Source organism: Syngnathus typhle, linkage group LG2, assembly GCF_033458585.1.
Source record: "Syngnathus typhle isolate RoL2023-S1 ecotype Sweden linkage group LG2, RoL_Styp_1.0, whole genome shotgun sequence".
In the NCBI taxonomy this organism is placed as follows: Eukaryota; Metazoa; Chordata; class Actinopteri; order Syngnathiformes; family Syngnathidae; genus Syngnathus; species Syngnathus typhle.
Window position 1 is genome coordinate 16561982 of NC_083739.1, and position 25157 is coordinate 16587138.

At 41.4% G+C, this 25157-nt stretch overlaps 2 protein-coding genes across 2 annotated transcripts; one reads left to right on the forward strand and one right to left on the reverse strand.

Moving 5' to 3' along the window:
* Window positions 1-1253: 1253 nt before the first annotated feature.
* si:dkey-11f4.7 (piezo-type mechanosensitive ion channel component 2) lies at window positions 1254-23429 on the forward strand. Its single transcript, XM_061272395.1, has 56 exons — window positions 1254-1317; window positions 2545-2640; window positions 3569-3670; window positions 3757-3802; window positions 3972-4131; window positions 4199-4400; window positions 5139-5352; window positions 5448-5613; window positions 6043-6132; window positions 6397-6438; window positions 6519-6651; window positions 6769-6914; window positions 7413-7679; window positions 8784-8889; window positions 8969-9090; window positions 9192-9251; window positions 9900-10048; window positions 10111-10275; window positions 10730-10771; window positions 10951-10983; window positions 11156-11271; window positions 11406-11590; window positions 11674-11850; window positions 12305-12463; window positions 12560-12760; window positions 12841-13045; window positions 13164-13265; window positions 13348-13513; window positions 13745-13988; window positions 14488-14584; window positions 14904-15063; window positions 15149-15238; window positions 15549-15637; window positions 15761-15826; window positions 16077-16186; window positions 16291-16411; window positions 16629-16703; window positions 16788-16954; window positions 17026-17225; window positions 17827-17985; window positions 18116-18403; window positions 18496-18754; window positions 18950-19138; window positions 19272-19467; window positions 19656-19782; window positions 19883-20030; window positions 20126-20340; window positions 20419-20577; window positions 20655-20802; window positions 20948-21136; window positions 21251-21343; window positions 21518-21687; window positions 21836-21952; window positions 22059-22138; window positions 22476-22695; window positions 22769-23429. Exons 1-56 carry the CDS (start codon window positions 1254-1256, stop codon window positions 23019-23021), a joined length of 8145 nt encoding a protein of 2714 aa, XP_061128379.1. The 3' UTR covers window positions 23022-23429.
* An 87-nt stretch (window positions 23430-23516) lies between these two features.
* On the reverse strand, window positions 23517-24540 carry atp5f1e (ATP synthase F1 subunit epsilon). Its single transcript, XM_061268590.1, has 3 exons — window positions 24456-24540; window positions 24016-24137; window positions 23517-23642 (listed from the first exon to the last, which is right to left on the reverse strand). Coding segments are annotated over exons 1-3 (156 nt in total). The 5' UTR covers window positions 24488-24540; the 3' UTR covers window positions 23517-23640.
* Window positions 24541-25157: the final 617 nt, after the last annotated feature.

Genomic DNA, 25157 nt, shown 5'->3' on the forward strand with positions numbered 1-25157 from the left:
CCCTGAGAGACTCATCTGTCTCTTATGATCTCATTCTTCCCCTCCAAACTCATCTAAGCATACTTTTCCAGATTTTTCTTTTTGCACCAGGATCAAAAACGTCCCATTTCCAAACGGTTTTCAGAACAGTAAAAGGGATCTCATTTTGCAAACTATGATTAATTTCCCATTCATGAAAATCATATCTAAAAACCACAATGACTCATGAACATTTAATTCTAAAAATAGATTTTTATCAAATTTGTATTCAGACAAGACTCCTGACCACCCCTGGCTAGCACATAGTTCTGCCAGCGATGTTGATTGGCTTAGTTTGTTGTTTATACTGTAAATGAATCAAAAGGCTACTCCCTCTAAATTGCAGGTAAAATGGAGGAAACTAATAATTGAAAACAACACATTGGCCCTGAAAGAAAGACACCAGCCCACTGGGTGTTTGCCCTTTTTACCAGATGGCCAGTCTAGTCGTTTCCACCTAATTCACATCCGTTGTTCAAATGGGTGTCACTTCTTTTCAAATATTGCGGAACAAAAAATAAATAAATCAGTTTCGCTTGTCCAAGCACTGATCATTCCTCTGTCGTCACACCAGTGCTTAATGGCCCGGCAGCCATGAATATTAGATACACTTCCCTTCACCCTGCAGCTCAGATATGATGAGCCAGCCTTATGCCAATGTAAGCAAACAAAAGTGCAGTGTGATTATGATCCTGGTGTCAGATATGCAGAATGCTAATTAACTAATTATGTACAATTCTATTAACAATTGTTAATTGTTTTTTAATTGTAATTGCTCACAAAAGTGAACGCTCACAGAAATGAGGCAAATGCCACAGGACGACGATCGCAATAACAATTGACCAAGTCACTCTATTTTACGAGCGTTATATTTACGATTCTCGGTGATATAATGACAGCAGACTGTCCCCCAGAGGGAGATTAGCCTCAATTTCAGCATAGTAACAGCAATGTTTGGTCACAAGCCATTAGTATGTTTGAGAGAGAAAGAGAGCTCGAGAGAGGTGAGGGAGCGGAAAAGAGGGACTGTAGAAGACCAGAGGCACTCTTCACCCTTATTGATGAGAGGAGAACTCTTCGCATTCTCTTGGGCTCTGAGAATCCCAAACTTTATTCTGGCCGAGCCTCTCCTTCTTGGATCATGCGTGAGACCATGTAGATTTTCAAAACATTGACCTGCTTGTGAGGACGTTGAAAAGTGAGGAAGATAAGCATCGTTAAAGGAGACAGGCGTCATGGCTGGGGACATGATGGTCGGGATGCTGTACAACTTATTACTGCCACTCACGCTACTCGCCGGTGAGTCTTGATTATGTTTGAGAGAGTGATTCGCTTATTTGTCGTATTTTTACAACATTTGTGAGAATATTGATATGCATGGGAAAAGACAACTATGAAGCCACTGTGCGTGATGTTTCTCGTGTATTGTAAACAAAAGAGGATAAAAGTTCAGAACCAATATGCAATATTTTAATAACCCAAATGAGGTAAGCTCCCTTTTGTGAAATAATAATTATTATAATTATTTGCATTTTGAAAAATGACGGTTTATTATTATGTTTTTTTTGGGGAGGATCAAAAAAGGATAGATAATTTATTAATATATGTATTGTCGGCCACATAGCATAATTGGAATACAAAAAGAAAAACACAAACTGGGACTTTTCGTAATGTGTATTTTTCTCTTTGCTTACTGATTTACTAATCCGGTTGATGTTTTTCTCACAATATGTTAAAAAAAAGTACCAATGTGTATTCCAAAAACTTTGAAATATGATTTAGGCAATTATGCTATACGACCGATAATATGATTTTTTTTTTGTGTTAAAAAAAATTCTGGAAATAAACACCAAAGAAGAAGAAACACACACACACACACACATAATTAATCCTCATAAATCATGCATGAATCACAGAGCATAAAAAGACTAAAATGGCAGTAAAACAAATAGATTAGAATGTCTTCCTCGATAAATGCATGCGCGCACACACATACACAAAGTAAATGATAATAATATCTTAAACTTTATATGCTTTATTTTTCTATTTGAGAGAGCAGAATATCTTAATGCATCCTGAATAGTTTAGTAACTCAGTTAAATGTGCTTGTTCAAGTTCAGTCACTTCTTTCTTCTTCTGATGGTGGGATTTTACACATTAGAATCCCTCCATCCATTTTCCAAAGCGCATATCAACATTGGGGTTACATGTGAGCAGGAGCCAAACCTGACTTTGGACCTGAGGAGGGCCTGGAATCCTCTGGACTCTTCACTCGCAAATCGCAGACATTAAAAGAGAAAGGAAACAAGAAGTGAAAGTATATGGTGGTGGAGAGCTATCATTAAAAATCAAGTTTTGCCTGAAAAGAAACCCAAAACAATTTATGGCTTCATGTCAAACTATGGCGAGCACCAAAGGTTCATTTTAGGAAATTCCTAGTTGGGTGATGTTCTGGTAATGGGCACAGTGTAGCCGGTTTTCGCAGAAGGCTGATGTAATAAAATCGAATCTGTTTTCTCAACACAGCGGCCGTTTTCCGATACAATGGACTGTCGGTGGTCTACTTCCTGTTTCTACTCACCTTGCCGCTGATGCCAAACCCAAGTTTGCTCACACTGAAAGGTGAGAGTTGCCCTAGTTTTGAACATATTTCTAAAAAACACAATTCACATCTGCAATTTAGTAGAATTATCATCAATTTTCGAAAGCGTTTGTCGCAGTTAAGATCACGGGTTAGCTGGAGCCTGTTTGCTGATTTTGGATGAGGGTATTTTAGGGTATTGCTTACTATATTCTAATGAATTACAACCCCCCGCACACCCACCCACACTCACTCATGCACACTAACACACGCACTTTGTAAAGGGGATGTGGTTGAATTTGGAATAGTCAAATCAATTATACATAGCTTGGTAATTACAGTAAGGAATTAAAAGTTGTAACGTCAGCATTCCTCCATTCTTTTACTGTCCATCTAAAAACTGTTTGCCTTTCAGTCTTTGAGTCTCTTAAAGCTCCACCTAGCCCACAATGATGTTCACCCTCCTAATATGAGCTCGCCTAAGTGCCCAAGTGTGTATATGCAGCATCCTGCATACGTGTAAATGTGTAGGTGTGCTTCTCAGGTCATTGCGAGACCACCGCTCACTCTGTGTGTATGTGGGATTATGTATGATTCATACCGTTTATAGGAGAAAGGTTGAAGTGATATGAAGCTTTTAGGGAAAAAAACCTGAACATCAATAACAAACTTGCTGGCTCAGCTAGAATCATTAGCACTATGTATAATGCATTCAACCGTCTCATTACAAACACACAACTAAGCTACAGTGGAACATCTCAAGGTCCAATAGAATCCATTCCGAGACATTGCTGGAATAAATCTTTTGTTAAGGGGCCAAACTGACACCATCATTAAGTAAGGTACTGTTCAGGAAAAAAAAGGAAAACACTCACTTTACATTAATAATAACATTAAATTACCGGGCGGGCGGTATGGATGGATGCTCTACCCTACCTGACACCACCACTTCTTTCTTCTTCTTTTTAGCTAACACGGGGCAGTTCCTGCGAAGGATCATCTACACTAGTTTGATGTTCCTGACCCTGCAATGCTTCATGCAGATCCCTTTTGCCTACATCACCCCACAGGGTAGAGTAACATAGTGTTCCAACATCACTGCCTGCCAGCATGAAGTGTTCTGATTGCGTTTGTACTTCACTTGATCTTTTTAACAGTTAGTGGCTACTGGGAGGATTTCCTCTACCATGTGGGCATTGTGAGGTATGAGTTCACATTCAATGCATTTGTCAAGAATCTTCCCCTTTAACTTGCTAACATACCCAGGTTTTGGATACTGGTCTTGTCAGGTGCATCAGGTCAAATTAATAAAATGTGTATTCCCGTTATTTCTGTCATTTTTACAAATCGAAAACAAAATCTTTGCTTCTAGATTCAGTTCTGTCGATCCCGGGAACATTGTGCGTCTCCTGGCACCCGACCTTGGCCTTCTTGTCTCCACTCTCTTCATACAAAGACTTTGCAAAAAGCTACTACGAGCTGCGCCTCAGGTCAACCTTCATGAAAATGGGATCCCACCTTCTGACTCTGAGGTAAGGAGTCGGGAAGATACGTCAGGAATCAACAGGGATGTGACTCAGCTTGTTTTGGGTTTGGTAGGACCCGGAGACCTCCGACACAGAGTCCGATGGAGGCAGCGAAAGTTCCGACAGCTCGGACGAGAGTACCGTGCCGGTTGAGTCCGTTCCACCTCAATTTGTTCAGAAGCTGCTGATCTTTGCTGCTGGCTTTAGGCTGCTGTTGTCTGCTATCATGAACACTGCAGGAAAAGTGGTTGTCACTTTGCTACTGGGACTGGCAGGTAATGTGCAGCAGGTTTTTGTCACAGTGGCAAAACTTGTTTTCTCACAGCAAAGTAAAAAAAGAAAAACAAACGTAACTTCATTATTTGTCCTAAAATGTCTATCTGTGTCTTTATGTGCCCTGGATTTGACTGGCAATTGGTTCAGGTTCTACGCGGCCTCTCGCCCAAAGTCAGCTAGGATAGGATCCAACTTGCATGAGGATCCAACTTCTGAAAAGAGGATAAGCGATGTTATATTAGTAGTTGGACTGTATATGGTCATTTTAAAATCGCTACAGCAGAATTTTCTTCCCAAAGCTGTTTGATGGCAATGAAGTCAGGGCTCTCAAATTTCTTTATGGATCTTGCTACTTGCCAGAAAGGAAAATGGCCTTGCACACACCGTTTCCATTAAGATTGAAAGCATGCTATTGTCTCAAATCTCTAAGGTCAAGTGTATTTGTCATTAAGATCACGAGTCAGAGTATGTGCCGGATTATAACTCTTTAGCAGATTTCCTTCTGCGCTCTCTGTGGGAGGTAAAAAAAAAAAGATAAAAAAAACTAAGCAATAAATAAACTGAAAAATAATGGGCCAAAATACACATAGTAAATCAATATTCAAGGGACCTAAACCCTAAATGATGGATTAATTGATTAAAAGACGTGTCCCAATACATTTGTCCATAAAGCTAAAGCATAAACGGTTAAATGTTATGGGTTTGTTTTCCTACTGTGTGTGTATACGTATGCCCAGGTATCACTCTTCCGTCCCTCACCTCTGGTGTATATTTTGGGACGTTCCTCGGACTCGTGTGGTGGTGGGTGATTGGCCGATCCATCAGTCTGCTTCTCTTCAGCTCCCTATGTGTGATGATGACCATTTTCAGTGGAGGACACCTTCTCGCGCTCTATGTTTACCAGCTGCCCCTGTCCCAGCAGTTGGTGCCGCCTGAGGATATCTACGCAAGGTATCCCGCTATTCATTGGCTACAGAGAAGACATTTAATTCCAGATTTCAGTGTTGTGTCTTATTTATGCTTTTGGATATGTGTCCACGTCTCAGGATGTTTGGGATGACAGGAGTGATTCGAACCAACAGTTCTGACCCATATATGCTCGGTCTGCAGCCCAACGTTAGCTGGCCTGACTTCATCAACCCTTTTGTTCTGCTGCTGCTGTACTACACTCTGGTTACGCTGCTGCACAAATGGGTCCATATCACAGAGGAGGTTGGTCGACATTTTTTGCTGCTGCTTGACTGAGGAAAGTAAACGTTTCAAGCACGTTGACTCTTGAACTTTATAGAAATAAAATTAGGAGCGTCATAACAGATTGTCCAAATCCCAAGCCTATAGTAAAAAAGAACATTTACAGTATAGGCAGGGGGAGACAGTAGGAACAAAATGACATGAGGAAGGATTATAGACAAAACGAAAAGAAAAAGATTGTAAAAGATGCAACTCATTTGAATCACTCTATGAACCTGAAGTCAAGTTTTTTTTTTAACACCAGCACCATCTTCTGATACAATGGGACATTGCAGTACTGTATTTGTCTGTGTAGTAGTTTCCTTGAGTAATGAGTTAGCTGGGGTGGCATGCTGACTTTGGTCAGGAGTTGGGTTACATAATATTAACACTTCTGTTTACTTTCTTTAGGGTAATGCTGATGGTGAGAGTCCACTCTACTCTCCAGATGCTCCGCCAAGCTTTTCCAGAGTTGTGTACATCTCAGGAGATAAGCATGATGTAAACAATCTGTATATCATGTGTTTTTCCTGATTTAGTTACTTTAAATCATGGATTTTGATTTGATATTACTGGGTAAAGTTAACAGTATATTTGCTTAGCATTACAAATGGAGTAGCTGTTTTGTTTTTAAATACGTTTACCAAAAGTGATTTGCTATTGATTCTTTTTTTTTTGGGACACAAAAAAACCACACAAAAACGATTACTGGAATGTAGTAACATTTCAAATAATTGACCAGGAAAATGTGTTCCCTTATTTCAGCTTTTGAGCAGCACAGATGAGGAAACATATCTACCTAATGAGGTGAATTTGGAATTCTCTTGATGGGGCAAACAATACTTTCATAATCCTAATTTCCACCAATGTGTGTTCTCTTTCCAAAGCCAATGATCCTAATGAAGAAAAATACATGGCAAGGTGTCCACGGAGAAGACCAAGGAAGCCTGCTGGGGGGTGCCGGTTATACCAACTGTTACCCTCTCCCACACTATGAAGGCATCAATTCACCAACGCACGGTACACATAAGCAAATATATCAAAAGTTGTCATTGCTTTTTTTCATTGCCGTACTGAATGTTAAAAATACCTACGCATGTTATTTACTGCTCTGTCCTTTCCTTCTGTTTGGCACAGAGAGCCAAGGTGAAATGGAGAGGACTGACCGGTCCTTGGCAAGTCTGACAGAGACATCTCCTCCTGAGTCAGGCCCGAGTGGTCTGGTCATCTTTGGTAGACTGGTCCAAAAACACAGCTACGTCAGCGGCCTCATCATCATGATGGTAAGACGGCATTGACCAACCATGAATTATAAATAGATTTGTAATTGAGTGGATGAATCTTGAGTGCTCCCAAATGTCCAAAGGAGTAAATCCGACACGGATATTAGTGTTCTAATTATGTCATTAGTGCTCACTGCTTAGGTATGTACACAAAGAGGCTAAATGCTTTATTTAAACAATATTGAACTATACTTTCTACTCCCACCTCCTAAGACCAAAACAAAATGATTAGAATGAAACAATCTTGAGCATTTAGAAAGCTCACCAGACAAAATGTTCTTTAAAATGCCTATGGTACAATAGTGTCTTATGTGAAAATAATCAAATAGGGCTGAACGATTCATCAAACTTTTAATTATGATTTGGATTTTAGCTTCACAATAATCAAATCTGGCTGAACGATTAATCTAAAATGCAGTGCTGCACTTCTATTAGAAATGCCCTCTATAAATAAACTCAAGGAGTACTTGTGTGCCATACATCCTGTCTGCTCCGAAGGTGTGGAGTATCACCTACACCAACTGGCTGACCTTTGCTCTGCTGGTTTGGTCCTGTATCATCTGGATGATGCGAGACCGACGGCGGTATGCCATGATGTCCGCCCCGTTCCTGGCCGTGTACGGCACCGTTCTCGTGGTTCTGGGCTTTGTCAGCGGGTTGCGCCTGAGTCGAGCTGAACTGTACCCCGGTCTTCCACCGGCTGTCATAGAAGACTTTGACCTGAACAGTTATCACCCTGCACCCTGCGTCCACTTGGCACCTAAGGTAACATTCGGGCAAGATACACAAAAAGAAGAACCATCTAAAACTTGCTGTTGTTTCAAGTAGCACTTAGAAGATGGCAAAGCTTTGCCAAGGCCGAGAAAACCCAAGTTGTATCAGGACTAAATTATAAACATTCATAGATAGTGGTTGATTTGAAGTATCTTTTACTGGTTTTGAATTGTCTGGAAACTTCTAATCATTCAGAATTGCTTTTTCCCTATGAATAGTTCCAATGTTAACTCAGGCCATGTCGTCTTTCTTAAAGTCAGGATGCACATTCAGGTTAAGCACACCGAGTACAATGTTAACAAAATACAGTGTAAAACATTTTTGTTGAATTTATTCAATTTTGTTTTATTTTAATTCGATTTTTGATTGCACAAAATAAAATGATCTACATTCAGATACCTTACTTGAAAAATGTAAATACAATCGTAGATAGATTTCTGTAACACTTAACACAGATTGACTAATGCCTAATAAGACTATTGACCAGGTTTGTGCTTACTGGATATTTCCTCTTTAATTAAATCAGAGGATGATGAAATCAGACACGCGGGAAGTCAATTGTGGTCAGATAGAGCAAAGTCTGTGTTTGGTGAAGATAATGGGACTTGGGTTACAAAGGTCAGGGAACTATTGAACACAAATAAATACTCCCATGAGAGCAAAACAGCTGTACAATATTTACAGTAACTGTTATTTCAATGCAATAATTAGTGAACCGCTATTACTATTAAAAAAATGTTCAACTACTTACTTTTTCATATAGAAACAAGCTACAAAACGTTTTCCGAGCAATATTATTACTTTGTGGTTTTTTGTAGCCTCTCCTTGGCCACATTCGTCTGCAAATGTAGTTGATATTGAATTCATTGCAATGCTCACGTTTCCCTGCATAGAAATTTCCTTTTCACTGCTTCGCTCTATCTTTTTACTGCCAGTATGGTCCACTTTTTTGTGGCAAAGAAAAATTCAAACACTGCTCTTTTAGAAGTGTACTGAGATGAATTCTCCTGAGATTTACTGACGTGTTGTGTGACGTCACGCATGAGGATAGTTTAAAATTCAACCTGTGCATGTTTTGTGTTACTATGGATGCAGGTTTTCTACAGCTTCAGCTTCTGGTTGATGTTTCGTCAGCAGCTGAAGGAAAGACAGGAGCAAAGGCTGAAGGCCAGATCGCTCGATGAAATCGAAACTATTGAGCGTAATTCGATTCTCTTGCTTTGTCACAGGGATTTGATATCACTTAAACTAACTTAACTTTTCCTTCTTCCCTTTTGTAGCAGAGGAAAACCAGCCGTCACCTGTTGCAGCCATGCTGATCTCAGGAGTGAAAGGGTTTCTGGTCAAATACTGGATCCTCTTCTGCTGTTCCATGTTCTTTGTGGTCAGCTTCAATGGAACGGTACACATCCACCGATAAACAGTCGCAATGTTTCAACAATGTTTGGCGATTTTTGCATAAATGTATCCGTATCTAATCGTGACTTTGTATCACTTGCTCAGGTGGTTGTCTACAAGATTCTATACATTGTTCTCTTCCTATCCTTCGTCGTCTTGTACCAGGTCTGTGATCTACGTAGTTGCTTTGGTTCAATATTAGACATGGCCGATACAAGCCACAACCATTTCTAGTACTGTTTTTTTTTCTTTTTTGTAAATACCAACATTATGATACAGCTCTTTTTTTCCTCATATCTGAATAATATTTAGAAGGTCTCAGCTTTTCAGGTCTTCTAAGGTATCTTAACTCAGGCAAGGCACCAACATACTCAAAGTGGCCCTCTGTATTGATTTCAAGCCTTAAATCCCATTTTCCATTTTTTTCTTGCCCTTTTTGTGTTTTTTTTTGCTGACCTTTTAGAAACATGCTGCACACTTAGCACACAAAGGCCTAATGGCTGCAAAGGTGGCGGCTACAAGACACCATTAATTCTCTTATTTGGACATCGTCAGCAACCCTGTGGTCTATTTACATTCAGGAGTAGAGACGAGAATTCCTTGATAGATAATCAGTTCGGTAATGAGCCATTATTGATTTGTTGACAATCTTTGAAAAATTCATTGACTACATTTCTTCATAATCAAATTCACAAGCCTGCTATGAGTAAATAGTTGTTGAAAAAACTGTCAGCATGGAAATGAAAAAAAAACAAAAGTGGTAACCTCTAAATATTAATGGAGATGATGTCATGCCACATTTCTATAACTTAGGTTCGTTTTGACCTGTGGCGTCGATACCTGAAGCTGTTCTGGGCGGTGGTGGTCGGCTACTCCATGCTGGTGTTGATCGCGGTCTACATGTACCAGTTCCGAAGTGTGTCCGCACTTTTCCGACAGATCATGGGCATGTCCGAGGATGGGTAAGTAGCAATTAATGACACGCAGATTTTGAATTTGAATTTCACCTCGCATCTTCGATTAGTCTTCGAGATCTGGGTTTGGAACGCTATGACACCGTGGAGCTTTTTGCCCGTATTCTCCTACCTGCGGCCTTCCTATTGGCTTGTATTCTCCAGCTGCATTACTTCAACTCCGACTTCCTGACACTCAGTGACATCGACAATGTTCCCGTCAGGCAAGTTCCCAGGTGAGAGGGAAGACAATTCTTGATTTATACTCTCACCAAAAGTGGATGCACAGATTAAGTACCTCCTGTCATTTAGTGGAAATGGATTCATGTTCATACCTGATCAAACAAAGACACATGAATCCTTTTTTTTTTTTTTTTTACCAAATAAGTGGATCATTTATGGCACAATGCTTGCGAATCTGTGCTAAAAAAAAAGGCTCATACTCTAATTACTTGCTTCATGGTGCATTGAGACCAATAAACACCTGTCTAAAATAGATCCATATTTTTCCTGTCTGAAAAAAACAGATCGCAGAAGATATTTTTTGATTGTTGAAAAGTTGCTGATCCCAGTTTAACCAAAACATCAGAAGAACAGCAAACAACTCTTAGATCCCGCACTCGCTTTAGGGGCACCAAGTAAGTTTAAAAAAGTCATTTGAATAACCATTGTGTTTTTTTCTTCATTTAGAGAAGAACAACTCAGAAGTTCAGTCGACATGATTTCTGACATGTAAGTCTTCATCCCTCCTTGCATGGTTTAAGTTCAAAAGAGATGATGTATTGAAAACAAATTGATACCAGTTTGGTTTTAAACATTTATAGGAAAGAAGAAGATAGTAACAGACAGCAGTTACTATAATCTTTCTCCGTCTGTCTGCCACCCCCCCCCTCTCTCACTCTTATTTCCAGTATTAAAGAAAACATTGAAAAAATACGGAACAGGTAAGCGTAAGAAATCTGAAACTGAGAAATGCCAAAAAGTAAAACACTTGTTCCTCCATTGTTCAATGAAGTCTCACAAAAGCTTTTGTGCTGTTTTAAGGGCATATTTTTCCTCAGAATTGTTGCTGCGTTCCAAACTATCATTTTATTTTGGAAGTTGTTTTTCTTGCAGACTTGTAAAGGAGAACATAAGCAGTGGGAAAAGTCAGGAGACTTTGGACATCATGGAACTGCAGATGAGCTCAGAAAGAGTTGACGAGGAGGGCCAGGAGGAGACGAAGGGAGAAGGTAACGCCATTTGCCTGTGGTTCTTTTGCAAGATCCATATTAAGTTGGGCAGATAATTGATTATGTATCATATGGTTACTTATATGAGCAAGAAAATATTTATATTTGGCACACGGTGCATGTCTGCCTCTCAGGTTTGGAATCTGACCAGGCCAGCAGTTGTGAGGACAAGTGGGTTGTGATTGTGGACCGGGCCAGCCTGCTTCTCATTCAGGCTCTTTTAGGCCTCCAGAAATTTCAGGAGCTCACCTGGAGACTAATGGAGCTCCATGGCTTCAAAATAGTGTCATCTGGCATCATCTGGGTGTCCTTGAAAGAGGTGGAGTATAGATTAAAAGAGCAGAATTAACAGGTGTTAATATTTTCTGCTTGTGATCTGTTTCTACTGTTCTGCTTGACCAGGTTTCTCTCACAAACTTCCTCTTCCTGGTGCTATGGGTCTTTGCGATCCCGTTTCAACGGTTACGGCCGACGGCATCCAGCGTGTCCGCCGTGTGGGCCTGCGTCATGGTGGTGTGCAAGATGTTTTACCAGTTGAAGGTCATCAAACCACTCGATTACTCCTCTAATTGCACAGCAGTGAGTGCTTCTGCCTGCTACTTGTGGGTGATGCCACACTGCTTTGAATAATTGACACATTTAATTCAATCAAGTAAAGCATTCTTTATTCCATTCCTACTGTAGAATATCATTTATACGTGAAGTTAATTCAACACAAGGCAAAAAGCTGTACTGAAAATATCAGGCAAAAGAAATTAATTAGTTAAAACCCTTTGCATTAATACAAATTAAATAAATAAATTCTCGATTAGCTAAGGCTCTGGCTAAAAGACGTTAAAATAAACTACAATAAGCAATGTTTTCCTTGTTAAAGGCTAAAAATAAAAAAAGATTTCAATCAAAAACAAGTGAATAAATAGGATACATTAGCTCAAAGCTTTACTGAACGGACCCCGGCCACCTTTGAATTATTTGTCGACCATTTTGTTTTTAAGAAAGAGCAGTTAACTTTCCCAATGTGTTTGTATCTCAGAATATGGTCTCGTCCAACTCCTCCAGCCTGGATGTAGAAATGAAGGGGAACATGCTGGAGCTGCTGAAGAGGTCCATCCTCTACAAGGAGCCCGTAGATCCCATCTACTGGTGTGGCGCCTTGCTCAAGTGTGAAGGAAGAATTCTTCCCTGCCTCAGGGTATCATTACATGTGCTACAATAACATGAACATACAGTGTAGCTACATACTGTTCATTTGTGACATCATTGTGTCATCATCCTGTGTATGTGATAGAATCATCTTATGGTGTTGGGTCTGCTGGTGTTCGAAGCGACTGTCCATCGACACCAGCGCTATTTCCGTCTCCATAACAACCTCAAACCGCCACCTTTCAGTATCCTCTTCCACGGGATCACCAGGCAGCACCTGGATCACGGCATCCGGCCCTGCATGAAGTACTTTGTCAACTTTTTCTTCTACAAATTTGGCCTTGAGGTGAATTTACAGTCGGCCGACAAGTATCTGTCATTTTAAAGTGGCCGCTTCACATCTTCATCTTTCATCTTCTCTTTTAGATGAGTTTGATTGTGGCAGTTAATGTGATTGGTCAGCGGATGGATTTCTACGCCTTGCTGCACTCCTGCGCTTTGATGGCGGTCGTGTCACGGCGCCGCAGAAAAGCAATCGGGGAGGTGTGGCCTAAATATTGCTGTTTCACCGCTGGACTCATTGTACTGCAGTACTTACTCTGCATCGGCATCCCTCCTGCTCTGTGTGTTGGTATGGCTTGATTCTTAACAAAAGCTAACGCACGGAATTGCACGGATAAAATAGTTATAGAAGTGAGGCACATCAGTGAATTTTGCTTGTTGTTGTTTTTCCTTGTATTACCTTTTAGATTACCCCTGGCGGACTGCAGTTCAACCTCTGACCTCCAATGTCATCAAATGGTTTTATATGCCTGATTTCGCCATGAGTCCCAATCCCTTATTCATATTCTGTGAGTATTTTGACCAAATTGTAAGCGTTTGTGTATTATAGCACACTTCCCATCTCTCTCTCTCTCTTGTTCTTTTTTGTAGATGACCACCTCTTGCTGCTGTGCTCCTCCTTGCAGTGGCAGGTGTTTGAGGAGGAGAACCGGGCAGCAGTGCGACTGCTCGCTGGAGACAACGTGGAAATCAGCCGCAGTCTCGACCCCAGCTCCTGCAACCAGTTCATACCTGTGGACAACTTCCTTCACTGCAGGTCTGGAATAACTGCAATGAGTAGTTGAGTTATGAGGGTTTTTTTGCTATCTGCCACACACAATAAGTCCTAGTTTGATAAGAATCATAAACAGTGCTGTCTGGTCAACTTTTGTAATCCTCCCTATAGGACTGGTGACAATTTGTTAGTCCTTTTGTTTGAATGACAACTTGTAGCGAGATCTCACCGCTCATCAACTGTATCCAAAAACAAATTGCGCTCTGTCCCCAGGTCTTACCTTGACATGGTGAAGGTGTTTGTGTTCAGCTACTTTTTTTGGCTGGTGCTTTGCCTCATCTTCATCACGGGCACCACTCGCATCAACATCTTCTGTATGGGCTACTTGGTGGCCTGCTTCTACTTCATGTTGTTCGGAAGCAGTGTGCTGATGCAGCCCGTCAAATACATCCTTCGCTTCTGGGACTGGCTCATTGGCTACACCTGCTTTGTCATCGCCATGAAGAACCTTCTCTCTGTGAGTCCACTAACCTTGTCAGACATTACTGGTACGTTAATTAAACAACAAATAGCACTGCTCTAAACACAACTGGTTGGTTGTACCAGCAAAATAAGGAGGAATGATGACTCACAGAAGAACCCATTACTACTCCGATGGCCAAGCAATCCTCATTTGGATCAGCACCTAATTCACCTAAATATACTTCCTTGGCATAAACACCTGGAAGAACATTTTTGAGGCCAGAACATAAACAGAAGGGCTTATTAGTCCATGCAAATCTCATCCAAGTCTGCTTTTATCGACCTTCCTTTGTGCACTGCAAAGACATGAGATACCTTCCCCAAACTATTCCCTCAATGTTGCAAGCATACAATTGGCCAAAATGTCTTGATTTGATCTATAATTACGGGCTAACTTGGTGGCTTCGTCCAACCCTTATGGTCTCAATATTTGTGTCCGTATCATTGCATTTTTAGATCTACCGTGTCATGGTTTCTTTCATTTCTCTCTTCAGCTGGGTTCCTGTGCCTACTTGGGTAGCCTGTTGAAGAACGGCTGCTGGTTAATTCAGGCCTTTAGCATGTTCTGCACCATCAAAGGCTACGATGTCCGTGAGTCTTGCCACTGATTGACCGTGATCTATGTAATAACTTTGTCTGTCTCTTTTTTTTATCACAATATTCTTAAATCTAAAACCCTTTAGCCCTAGAACAATAAAACCATCGAAACATCCTTCTGTAATTTTGATACAAAAAATAAATTTCAAGACTAAATTGTATGTCCTGCCCGGCTAACGACTTATGCGCCCAGCCTCATGCAAGTTAGTTGGTATATGTTGCAGGTCACACACAACCCTAACCAGTAGTATAGAAAATGAACGGATGGATATCTAATAATAGTACTACAAAAATATTATTTTTGTGTTTTTAGCTGAACCAGATGACGAGTGTGAGCTGCCTGAGGGTGAGGCCGGCATCGTGTGGGATGCAATCTGTTTCACTGTCCTTTTAGCGCAGAGGAGGGTCTTCCTGAGCTACTACTTCCTCTACGTGGTGGCTGACCTCAAGTCTGCCAAGATATTGGCCTCCAGGTCTGTAGAATCAGAATCAGACTAACATCCCTATTGAATATATGATCACTTTTCTTTTTCCAAAATGTCCCTCTTGACCTCCCAGGGGCGCTGAGCTGTTTGAGGCCAAGGTAAAAAAGCAAGTTGCAGCCCGGCTGGAGCTGGAGAAGAAGTCTGTGGAGACACTGAAGAAACAGTAAGACACACAGTAGAAGACGAATAGTCAAAAATCCAGTCATTCTACTCCCTTCATTCTCTCATTTGTCCTAATGGGGTATGTTGACAAAATTAATTGGCACATGTCAATTAATGATGGGCTAAAAGCCTACATTACTAAATCGGAATTCTTCCTCCCCTAAGATGTTTTAGACAATTCCTTGTGCATGCGTGTGATGTTTGGAAAACTCACAAATCCTTCTTGTAGCTGGAATGGAGAGGTGTCCCAATACTTTTGCGTTGTAGTAAACGTTAGAAATCAGATGTATTTGTTACGCATCTTCTTGTAGGATGGAGAAGATTAAATCCAAACAACGGAATCGGCCAACACCAGCAGACAAAGAAGGACCTCCGGTTGAGCAGAAGCCAGAGAAACTTGGTACGCTTAATGCAAACACAAACCTGGGTCTTCCAGTCAAATGCTTGTCTTCCAGCATTTACACAACAACTGAATCTGCAAATATGAATGGACATGCACAGAGTGATGTATTTTTTTTTTCAGATGAAGAAGAGAAGGCAAAGAGGGATGCCGGAAAATGGTGGAAGCCTTGGGTCTCACGGCCTGGAGGTATATAAGGAAGCCACACCACATAACAAACAATGAACAATGAGGAGTAGATTACACACCTCTTTTAACGTTTTACTGATTTAACAAAGTTGGGCCCTGCACCATGTGTTGCCCAAGTCAGTTGGGGTTATTATTTGACATTCTTTCTTCCTTTCATGAAAGTGGAGAGTCAAATACAAATTAATGCTAATTTGAAATCAGGGATTACGCTCTGGATATCGTCTGTGTGACAAAGCTCTGTTTCACACAGTGGAAAACAACTGTGGCTACCACCTGTTTGAGAGCGACAGTGAGGAGGAGGAAGAGGAGGCTCCCGAGAAGAAAGAGGAGGAACCCCCAAAGAAGAAATCTGCTTTTCAGGTTGGTTGAAGCCAGAAGACAACAAAAACAGACCAAAACAAAAGCTGATCTTATTGTCTAAAGTTCCTCATTAATTGTGTCTCATATGCACGTCTTATTTTTAGCTGGCTTACAACGCCTGGGTCACCAGCTCCAAAACAGCTTTGAAGGACCTGAGCAGAGAGAAGAGGCGAATGAAGAAAGAAGAGAAGAAGAGAGCAAAGAGAGAACTTCAGGCACAGCAGAGTAAGGGGTTTGGGTACAAAAATGCAAGGACTTAAAAGTCAAGTCGAGAAGTATCTTTGCAATGTATGTTAAAAATGCTAATTGAAGCATTTTTTGGGGTGGGGGGGGTGTAGTAGTTCAACTAAAGTGCCGTGTTTTTGTCATTTTGCAAAATGCGCGGCGATGTTTGTGTGTGGAGAGCTTAAGATGATAAAATGCAGAGCATCCTTTCTTCTAGGTGTTGATCGAGTCGATTCAAGTGAGGATGAACTTGATGAAAGCACAGTGAGGGAGGAAGGTGAAGAGGATAAAGGTACTGAGACATGAGTTACTTACCGTTAACACAACCCTTTTATCATAAAACAAAGTGTCAACATAAAAACATTTCTCTTTACAGAGAACATTTTACAGCGTCTCATCAGCACTTTGAAATTTGGCATAGCCTTCCTGCAATCCCTTCTTGATGACCTGACTCAGGGTTTAAATTCATTCTGCAAAGATAACCTGGACATTTCCAAAGTGCTGCTCTTTGAGAGAGCATTACTCAGCCAGCAGCAGAAGAAGGTGAGAGGATACAAGATGGCACGTGTACAACATGTAACACGCTGTTTCTGTATTTCTCCCTTACGCTGCAGGGCAAAGAGGTGAGCCAGCAGAGCGTGAAGCAATATTATGCGAGCTGGTTGTCCCGTCAAAATACATTATCCTCACATGGAGACCCAGAAGAATGTGTGCCTCCTCCCTCACCACCAGCGGCTGTGCCCACCTCCCGCCACGCCTACATCAAGCTCAAGAGCCAGGCCTCCAAGATGTCCTGGGCGAGCAGCGTCTCAAGGTAGCAAGGTTTAGAGTCTAAACCTGTCCTTCTCAAAGTGTGTTACGAAAGAATCACAGAATTCAATACAACATTAAATAAAATGCCATCAAAAAATATCCTTACAGCTAAAAATATTAACTGATGGCAAGAAAATGGACGGTAAAAATTGCCAATTAATTTGAAACCTTTAAAAATGCAAAACATTCTACTCGGCAGGAATGCTCATTATTAAACGTCTGACCGTCATCAGTTTATTTTTATTTTTTTCAATATACTGACTGGTGATGATATCGTTCATGGCTAAACTGCTCTAAACTGTTGTTGTCCGCAGAAACCTTTGATTAGGTCCATCAATGACACGAAATTATCCTCAACACATGCATTAAGCTCATTAAATAGGCAAAAATACTTAATTGACTAAAAAAACTTGAAAGTTAAAAATTACATTTTGTTATGATCAAATGTTCCGGTAACTACACCTTTCCTTGAAGATGCTCTAGAAAGTGGTTCATTCAAGAAAATCACATTTGACGATCACAAAAGTTTCACTCCTTGAGCACTCTCGTTGTTCGATGCTGCTGTTTTACTTAAATCGCACTCTCACCTCGTGGGCTGTCAGCTGTATGACCGATGAGACCATGCTGGGCTCCCGGCAGCCAACTCAGGAGGAACTTGATGAACCTCCAGTGGCAGGGACTCCCAGCCATCTCAGAAAAAGACTCCTGAAAATTGCCAATGTTGATTGGACCTCTTACGAAGATGAGGAGCTCTCACAGAGGTGATGGAGTTTCATCAACACTTTATCCCAGTAAAAGAAAAACTGAATGAATAGCAGAAATAACCAAAATACCATTCCTGTTCAGAAATGACATCACAGGTGCTACAATAATGCTGTTTTCTCTCAGCAGCGATGAGGCAAACCCCGTTGAAAAAGAATCGGATGTAGAAGAAGATGAAGGAGAGAAGTGGTGCGAACAAGAAGAGTCTGACGAAATGGAGCAGCAACAAGATGAGGAGGTGGAGCTGAATGATGAATCGCAGGAAATTGAGGAATATGATCACCCAGAGTACCCAGAAGCCACTTCCCTTGGCTTCCGGGAGGAAATCAGCGGAATAAATATGGATGGCATTGACTCTCCGACACCATTAAGTCAGGAAAAAAGGAACCTCACTGCCAGCGAGCTGCTGCTCAACAAGTCGGTCAACACTATGATGACCAATCAGAAGCAAAGGCTGCTATTTAAATTTGTTTATATTTTCCCCTCCTTCCCACCCGTCCGTCCCACAGAATGTTTGACAATGACGAAATCTCAGAGTCGGACAAGTTTTTCCTGAGGCTTCCGAGGCCGCTGAAGCTGATCTTTGCCCTCTACAACACCATGGTGTCCAAGTCGGAGATGCTGTGCTACTTTGTCATCATCCTCAACCACATTGTATCGGCGTCGCTCCTCTCCCTCATCCTGCCCATCCTCATCTTTATGTGGGCCATGCTGTCTGTGCCGCGGCCAACCAAACGCTTCTGGATGACCGCAATCATCTACACTGAGGTAACAACAGTTGACCCTCGCACACAACATAAAGTTGTGCATATACTGTATTGGAACAGCTTTAGGATCCTTCAAAAGTCTTAAAAGCCATTGAATCATGGAGCTAAAAAGAAGGCCTTAAGTGACATTCAAATGTCCTAATACAGTCTTTCAACAAAGAAACAAGTTGGACTGACCTACCCATGTTTCTTTCAGTTGAACGTGGTGGTAAAGTATTTCTTCCAGTTCGGTTTCTTCCCCTGGACCACCTCTGCCTACCGAGGCATCAATGCTGAACGTCCCTTTGCCCTGCCCAACATCATCGGGGTGGAGAAGAAGGATGGCTACGTCCTCTTTGACCTCATTCAACTGCTGGCTCTCTTCTTCCACCGCTCTATTCTCAAGGTTCAAACCAGGAAAACTTCTTTTTATACAATATGTGCTCTCTCAACGGATCTGGAACACCATGCTGGAGAGACTTTGATTTCCATATCTCATGATAGCAATACGCTGTACTTGTGTCCGTGACTACACACAGTGCCACGGACTGTGGGACAACAAAGAAGTGGAGATGCCTGATTTCTTCAAGAAGTTAAAGAAGAAGGTGGACAAGAAGAAAATGACTGGAGGCGAAAAGGAGAAACAAGCACGCCGACTCAAGTTCCTCCCGCTCCAGTCATCCACCACCTCCATCTTCCGTAAGCTGAAAAGAGGAAACTCTGTAGAATTTGACGGTGAGCACTCAAGATGAATGGCTGTAAAACGGTTTACACCCGCATGGTAATCGCAAAAGCGTCATGAGAAAATTGTCATGCAAATATAGTAAAAAGGGGTTTCTGGACTCCATGAAGGTCTGCTATGCTACAGAATAACATTTGATTTTTTTTCTCATGATGATTTTTTTATTTTTCTTCTCAACTAGGCAAGCCCAAGAGAGTGAACAGCAAGAAGAGACAACGTCGACAAAAGGCACCTCTGACCCGGAGACAGAGGATCCGGCAGCTGATCAGAGAGAGGATGCTCCAGGTTAAAACCACCGTCATCGAAGTGTGAGTTTCAAAAGTGACAATCAGTAGACAGACGGATGGACGGACAAACGGAAGGATGCATGGATGGATAGATTTCACTCTTTTTTTTCATTCGTTTCAGGGCCCTTCACATCTACTTACCCATAAGGCAGTTTTTCTATGACATCATCCATCCAGACTACAGCCCCGTGTGTGACGTTTACGCCCTCATGTTTCTCATCGACGTTGTCAACTTCATCGTGACCATCTATGGATACTGGGCCTTTGGGGTAAGTGGCTGCCATACTGAGAATATATTCACGTAATATTTGTTGGAGCCATCCTCTTTATTAGTCAATACCATTATCCTCGTCTGTGTGCGTAGAAATACTCTGCAGCAGCCGACATCACCGAGTCCTTGTCTGAGGACCAGGTCCCCGAAGCCTTCCTGGTCATGTTGCTCATCCAGTTCGGTACAATGATAGTGGACCGGGCCCTTTACCTGAAGAAGTCTCTGCTGGGGAAGTGTGTTTTCCAAGTGGTGTTGGTGTTTGGCATCCATTTCTGGATGTTCTTTATCCTACCAGGAGTCACTGAGAGGTAAAGGCTTCATTCGTTCATTTGAAATATCGCACATCCGCTGACATCTCCCTTCCATGTCTTGTGTTCTGCTCAAAGGAGGTTCAACCGTAACCCCGTGGCCCAGCTGTGGTACTTTGTTAAGTGTATTTACTTTGGCCTATCTGCGTACCAGATCAAGTGTGGCTACCCAAATCGCATCCTGGGGAACTTCCTCACCAAGAACTTCAACTACCTCAATCTCTTCCTCTTTCAAGGGTACACAGGAGGTGGTTTTAAGTTTGAAGAAGTAGTCAAATAAATATCATATTTTCTCCTCCTCGCCGTTCCTTTAGGTTTCGTTTGGTCCCATTCCTGACAGAGTTAAGGGCCGTGATGGACTGGGTCTGGACCGATACCACACTGTCCTTGTCCAGTTGGATCTGTGTGGAAGACATCTATGCCAATATATTCATCCTCAAGTGTTGGAGGGAGTCTGATAAAGTAACAATTGTGCTAGTTTGCATTTGGTCATTAAACACTGTTTTAGCCACACGCTAAAGATTTCTACAAGGTTTTGGACTGATGACTTAACACTGTCATCCAAGGGAAAAATATATCATTCTTAAGTGCTTGATCATTGTTCCAGAAATTCCCCCACCTGCCAGGACAGAAGAAGAAGAAGGTGGTGAAATATGGCATGGGAGGACTCCTCATCTTTGTTCTCATTGGCATCATCTGGTTTCCACTGCTCTTCATGTCTCTCGTCCAATCAGCAGCCGGTGTGACAAATCAGCCCGTTGATGTCTCCATAGAGCTCAGCATTGCTGGATATGAGGTCAGAAGGAATTCACGTCCTTGCTGTTTGCCTTTCAGTTTCCGCTAGCAAAAGGCTGGAGACATTTACTTACACCTAGGTGGTGAAAGAACATTACAATCTTTGTGTTTCCAGCCTCTGTTCACCATGAGCGCCCAGGAGCAGAACTTGGTTTCATACTCAGAAGCGGCATTCAATCGAATCACCAAAATTTATGCAACTTACCCAGTGAGATGACCTCTTCTTTAACAAAGCAAAAGTTGACTTAAACACATCTATTAGTGCTTTGCAATCATTTATATTTAATAACCTGCAATTTAAGAATTTTTATTTGAGGTATTTTTTCTACCTGCTTATTCTACTTACACAATCTGATGGTTTCATTTATCCTCTCTCCTCAAGTCTGCTATGCAGTTCATAATGAACTATGAGGCTGAAGACATTATTATTGCAAAAATCAAGAGTGATGCCAGCCTACTTTGGAGCATCAGCCCAGCCAGTCGCAAGGCCATGATTGAGGATCTCACCAACTCTCCTCATTTTTATATGACACTACGCTGGACACTGCTCAGGTCAGGTTGACTGCTTTGAGTCTATGTGAACACCATACAGGGAGCATTTTTTTTATTATAAAAAATGTGGAAATTCAACTAGGATTCTGTTGTAATTTATTTGGCTATAGTGGATGCCTTACATACTTGTATCCTAATACTTTTTCAGAGATGCCGCCATATCAATGAATGCAGAGACAGTGGGGGAAAACACTGTGAAATTTGAGGATGAGGCCTTGAAGGAAGGAATAGTCCACATGCTCAAAGGCGACAGCAGCAAACACGTGTAAGTCGCAGGGAACACACAACAAAAGAGTTTCGGTTTATAAGCCCGAGAGTCACACAGAAGTGAATATTTTCTCCGCATGAAAGCTGCTTGTCTGTTCTGGTAGGATCATTGACTCTCTGCTGCCCAAGTTCCTCAGGGGTCCCAAAGGACCAGAGTCCAAAATGGCAAGCAGGATGAATGTAGGTTAGTTGATGCTTTAATAATAGTCAACACACCTTTTTTTTTTTTTTATCCATTCAGGTAAGTTCTGAAAATTACTGAAGCTGTCATTTATCAGACAAAAAAAAGTTGAGTTACACAAGTAACAGAAATATTAGCTATTACTTATATACATTATATAGTAAATTATATAATATGTGCGTGATATGCTGGAACATTTTCAGTTGACACAACCACTCGATAACCATGACTGAACTTCCCTACTGCTTCCTACAGCCACAATGATAATCATATGGTGTTACAACAGGAATACTTCTCTTGACATTTTGGTAACAGCAAAACCATTTATGTTCTATCGAAGGTCATACTGATCGTCCGGAACTGCTGGGTTTCTTCAGACCTTTGTTACTCAAACTTCGAAAGGTCAATAGCACTTTGCTGCGGGAGGCAGACCAATGGTGGATGGTACAGGAGTGCACCCCGACACTTGTCTCGTCTGACCACAAGTGTGACAGCATTGAAATCGTGGTCTTCAGCGACAAAGTCAGCCCGTCCAGTCTGGGCTTTTTGGCTGGACACGGGTAGGTAACCTGATTTAAACTAGGTGTAAAAAATTAAGACTTAAATTCACTTGCTTTACATCTCACTCCATAGCATTGTGGGCCTCTACATGTCAGTGGTGTTGGTCATCGGCAAGTTCGTGAGAGAGTTCTTCAACGGCATCTCGCGCTCCATCATGTTTGAGGAGCTACCGTGCGTGGACCGCGTCCTCAAGCTGTGCACAGACATTTTTGTGGTGCGCGAGACTGGAGAGATGGAGCTGGAAGAGACGCTCTTCGAGAAGCTCATCTTCCTCTACAGATCCCCCGAGACCATGATCAAGATGACCAGAGAGAAGGACAGCTAGACTGGGAATGTTCTGTTAGCTTTTCCAACAATGGCTGCAGTTGAATACATGATGACATTTCTACAGTATAACAGCACATAATGACACATTTAGGTGTTTGAATCATTACCGCAGAATACGAATGAATTGGTGGTCTACCTGAATGCATGCCTGAAAATTAGGGATTGAAACTAATAATCAATTACATGATTAATTGATTTGATTTTGTAGATTGTGTGGAATTGATGGTGTCTTGAAGAAACAGAGGCAAAAAAAAGTGTCTTTGTACTTTCTTTTGTTTAAAACATACAAACCAAAATGAATGTTAAGTTTCCCTATATTTTTTGTTGGCCCTGATTTCAGGTTTTGAATTTCCTTTGTACAAACCTTTGAGGAAGTTTTACACATTGAAAAACAATTTCAGTTTTTACCACAGTAACATTTTGTTTCAAGATTTTATCAGCTGTAAAAAAAAACATTACTCAAATGCCAGAAAAAAATCCACCTTTACGTGAATCAGTTTCAATATAACTTTAATTACAAATAACAGGGAGGGAATTGCAATTTTGTGTTATCCCATCTCTTCACGACATCACATCGTCCTCCATCTTTTTTACAGACTGTTGTTGCGAGGAAGAAATCCTGTAGAGTCAGAAACAGAAATGAAATAAATTCCTAGAACAGCACAGGCTCATTCCAGAATATAAAATACTATGTACATTGGTGACTACAGGTTGAGGCTAACTTGAACATGGGTGCACTTTGTATGAAATACCCCCAAAAATCTCGATCTTTATATTATTGCTAAAAATCAAATCATTTGTTTTAAATACATTTAAAACAAAATTTTAAACCAGAAAAAATTGTTAAGCTGATTGGCCAACAAACATAACATAGCTATGCAAGTTATTCATAGTCCTCATATAAACCAATAGTTGGGAGGTGTTTCAAATATGACAGTGAAAAAAATTAATCACGAAGAGAGAATGACACGCATATTCAGATGTGTACTTACATGCTGATTTGGGCTTAACTATTTTGACGCTGGCCTCGGCCGCCTTCATCGCTTCAGCTTTCACCTGCGGCTTGAGGGCGGCCCGCACTGCGTTGGCGCATATAGCCGAAAAGCGGATGTAGCTGCACAGAGGACAAACACAGTGGGTCAGCATCACGCTACAGAGCAGGGTATGTCCAAAAACACAACGGTTATGTATCTAACTCATAAAGAGAGCATTGTTTGAATGGCGGGTGGTGAAAAAACAACGCAAGTCAAAACGCAAAATTGTCTACACGTTGACTTCAACAAGCATTAGCATTACGGCTACCCAGCAAAGCTCCGTAAGAACTTGAAGGTTAAAAACTTACAAACACATAACGCTACAACTATTCGTGCATCTAACAATCGCATTAGCGGTCATCAACATCTATTTTGCATTCTTTTTATATTTTTCTTACCTGAGTCCTGCTTGTCTCCAGTAGGCCACCATCTTAGCAAGTCTTCTGTGTCGCTACTGCGTCAAGGACAGGTCGGACGCTGCGTTATGACGTCAGGTAAAATAAAAATATAAAAAAACCGTGCGGAGGTTTTCGCCCCGCCCCTTCCGCCCTCTTGACGCTGCATTCAAAATGCTGAATTCCTGTATTAATACAGTCGATATAATTATATCGACTTTTACTGTATTTATTTGACCCTAAAATAACTGACTGGTCAAAATGTATTTTTCAGCATTCAGGGAATGTACGTGCAAATATAATTGGAATCCGATTTCCTGAAAAAAAGGTTCATGCTGATTAGGCATCAAAACAACGACGAAGCCCATGCGCAGCCATATTGGACATTTTGCACTCCATTATGTAATCCCTGTGATGCGCCCTAAACACGAGACTCATTTTAGACTCGTTTATCAGTCTATTGTGCTATAAAGATGCAGGACGGCATCATCTGGTATTACCATAATCTAGATATCACGATACCGTCAGGTTTCACGTTTTTCCTCCCAGAAAGGGTTGGGGGAAAACAACGCAATGTCAATACAGCCAGCCTGCAAGCCTCCGACGCGACCTCTGTAATAACTGTCCTTAAAAGATCCATAAAACATAAGCGATTATTAGAAAAATGTATGTGATCTTGCACCATTGCATTCCAATAATACAGTC

Coding starts and splice junctions, on each gene's coding strand:
- si:dkey-11f4.7 (XM_061272395.1), top strand. CDS start 1,254: ATGGCTGGGGACATGATGGTCGGGATGCTGTACAACTTATTACTGCCA. Junction 11,851..12,304: donor ACTCCTCTAATTGCACAGCA/GTGAGTGCTTCT, acceptor TTTGTATCTCAG/AATATGGTCTCGTCCAACTC. Junction 19,468..19,655: donor AAACTCTGTAGAATTTGACG/GTGAGCACTCAA, acceptor CTTCTCAACTAG/GCAAGCCCAAGAGAGTGAAC.
- atp5f1e (XM_061268590.1), bottom strand. CDS start 24,487: ATGGTGGCCTACTGGAGACAAGCAGGACTCAG. Junction 24,138..24,455: donor TGGAGACAAGCAGGACTCAG/GTAAGAAAAATA, acceptor TCCTCTGTGCAG/CTACATCCGCTTTTCGGCTA.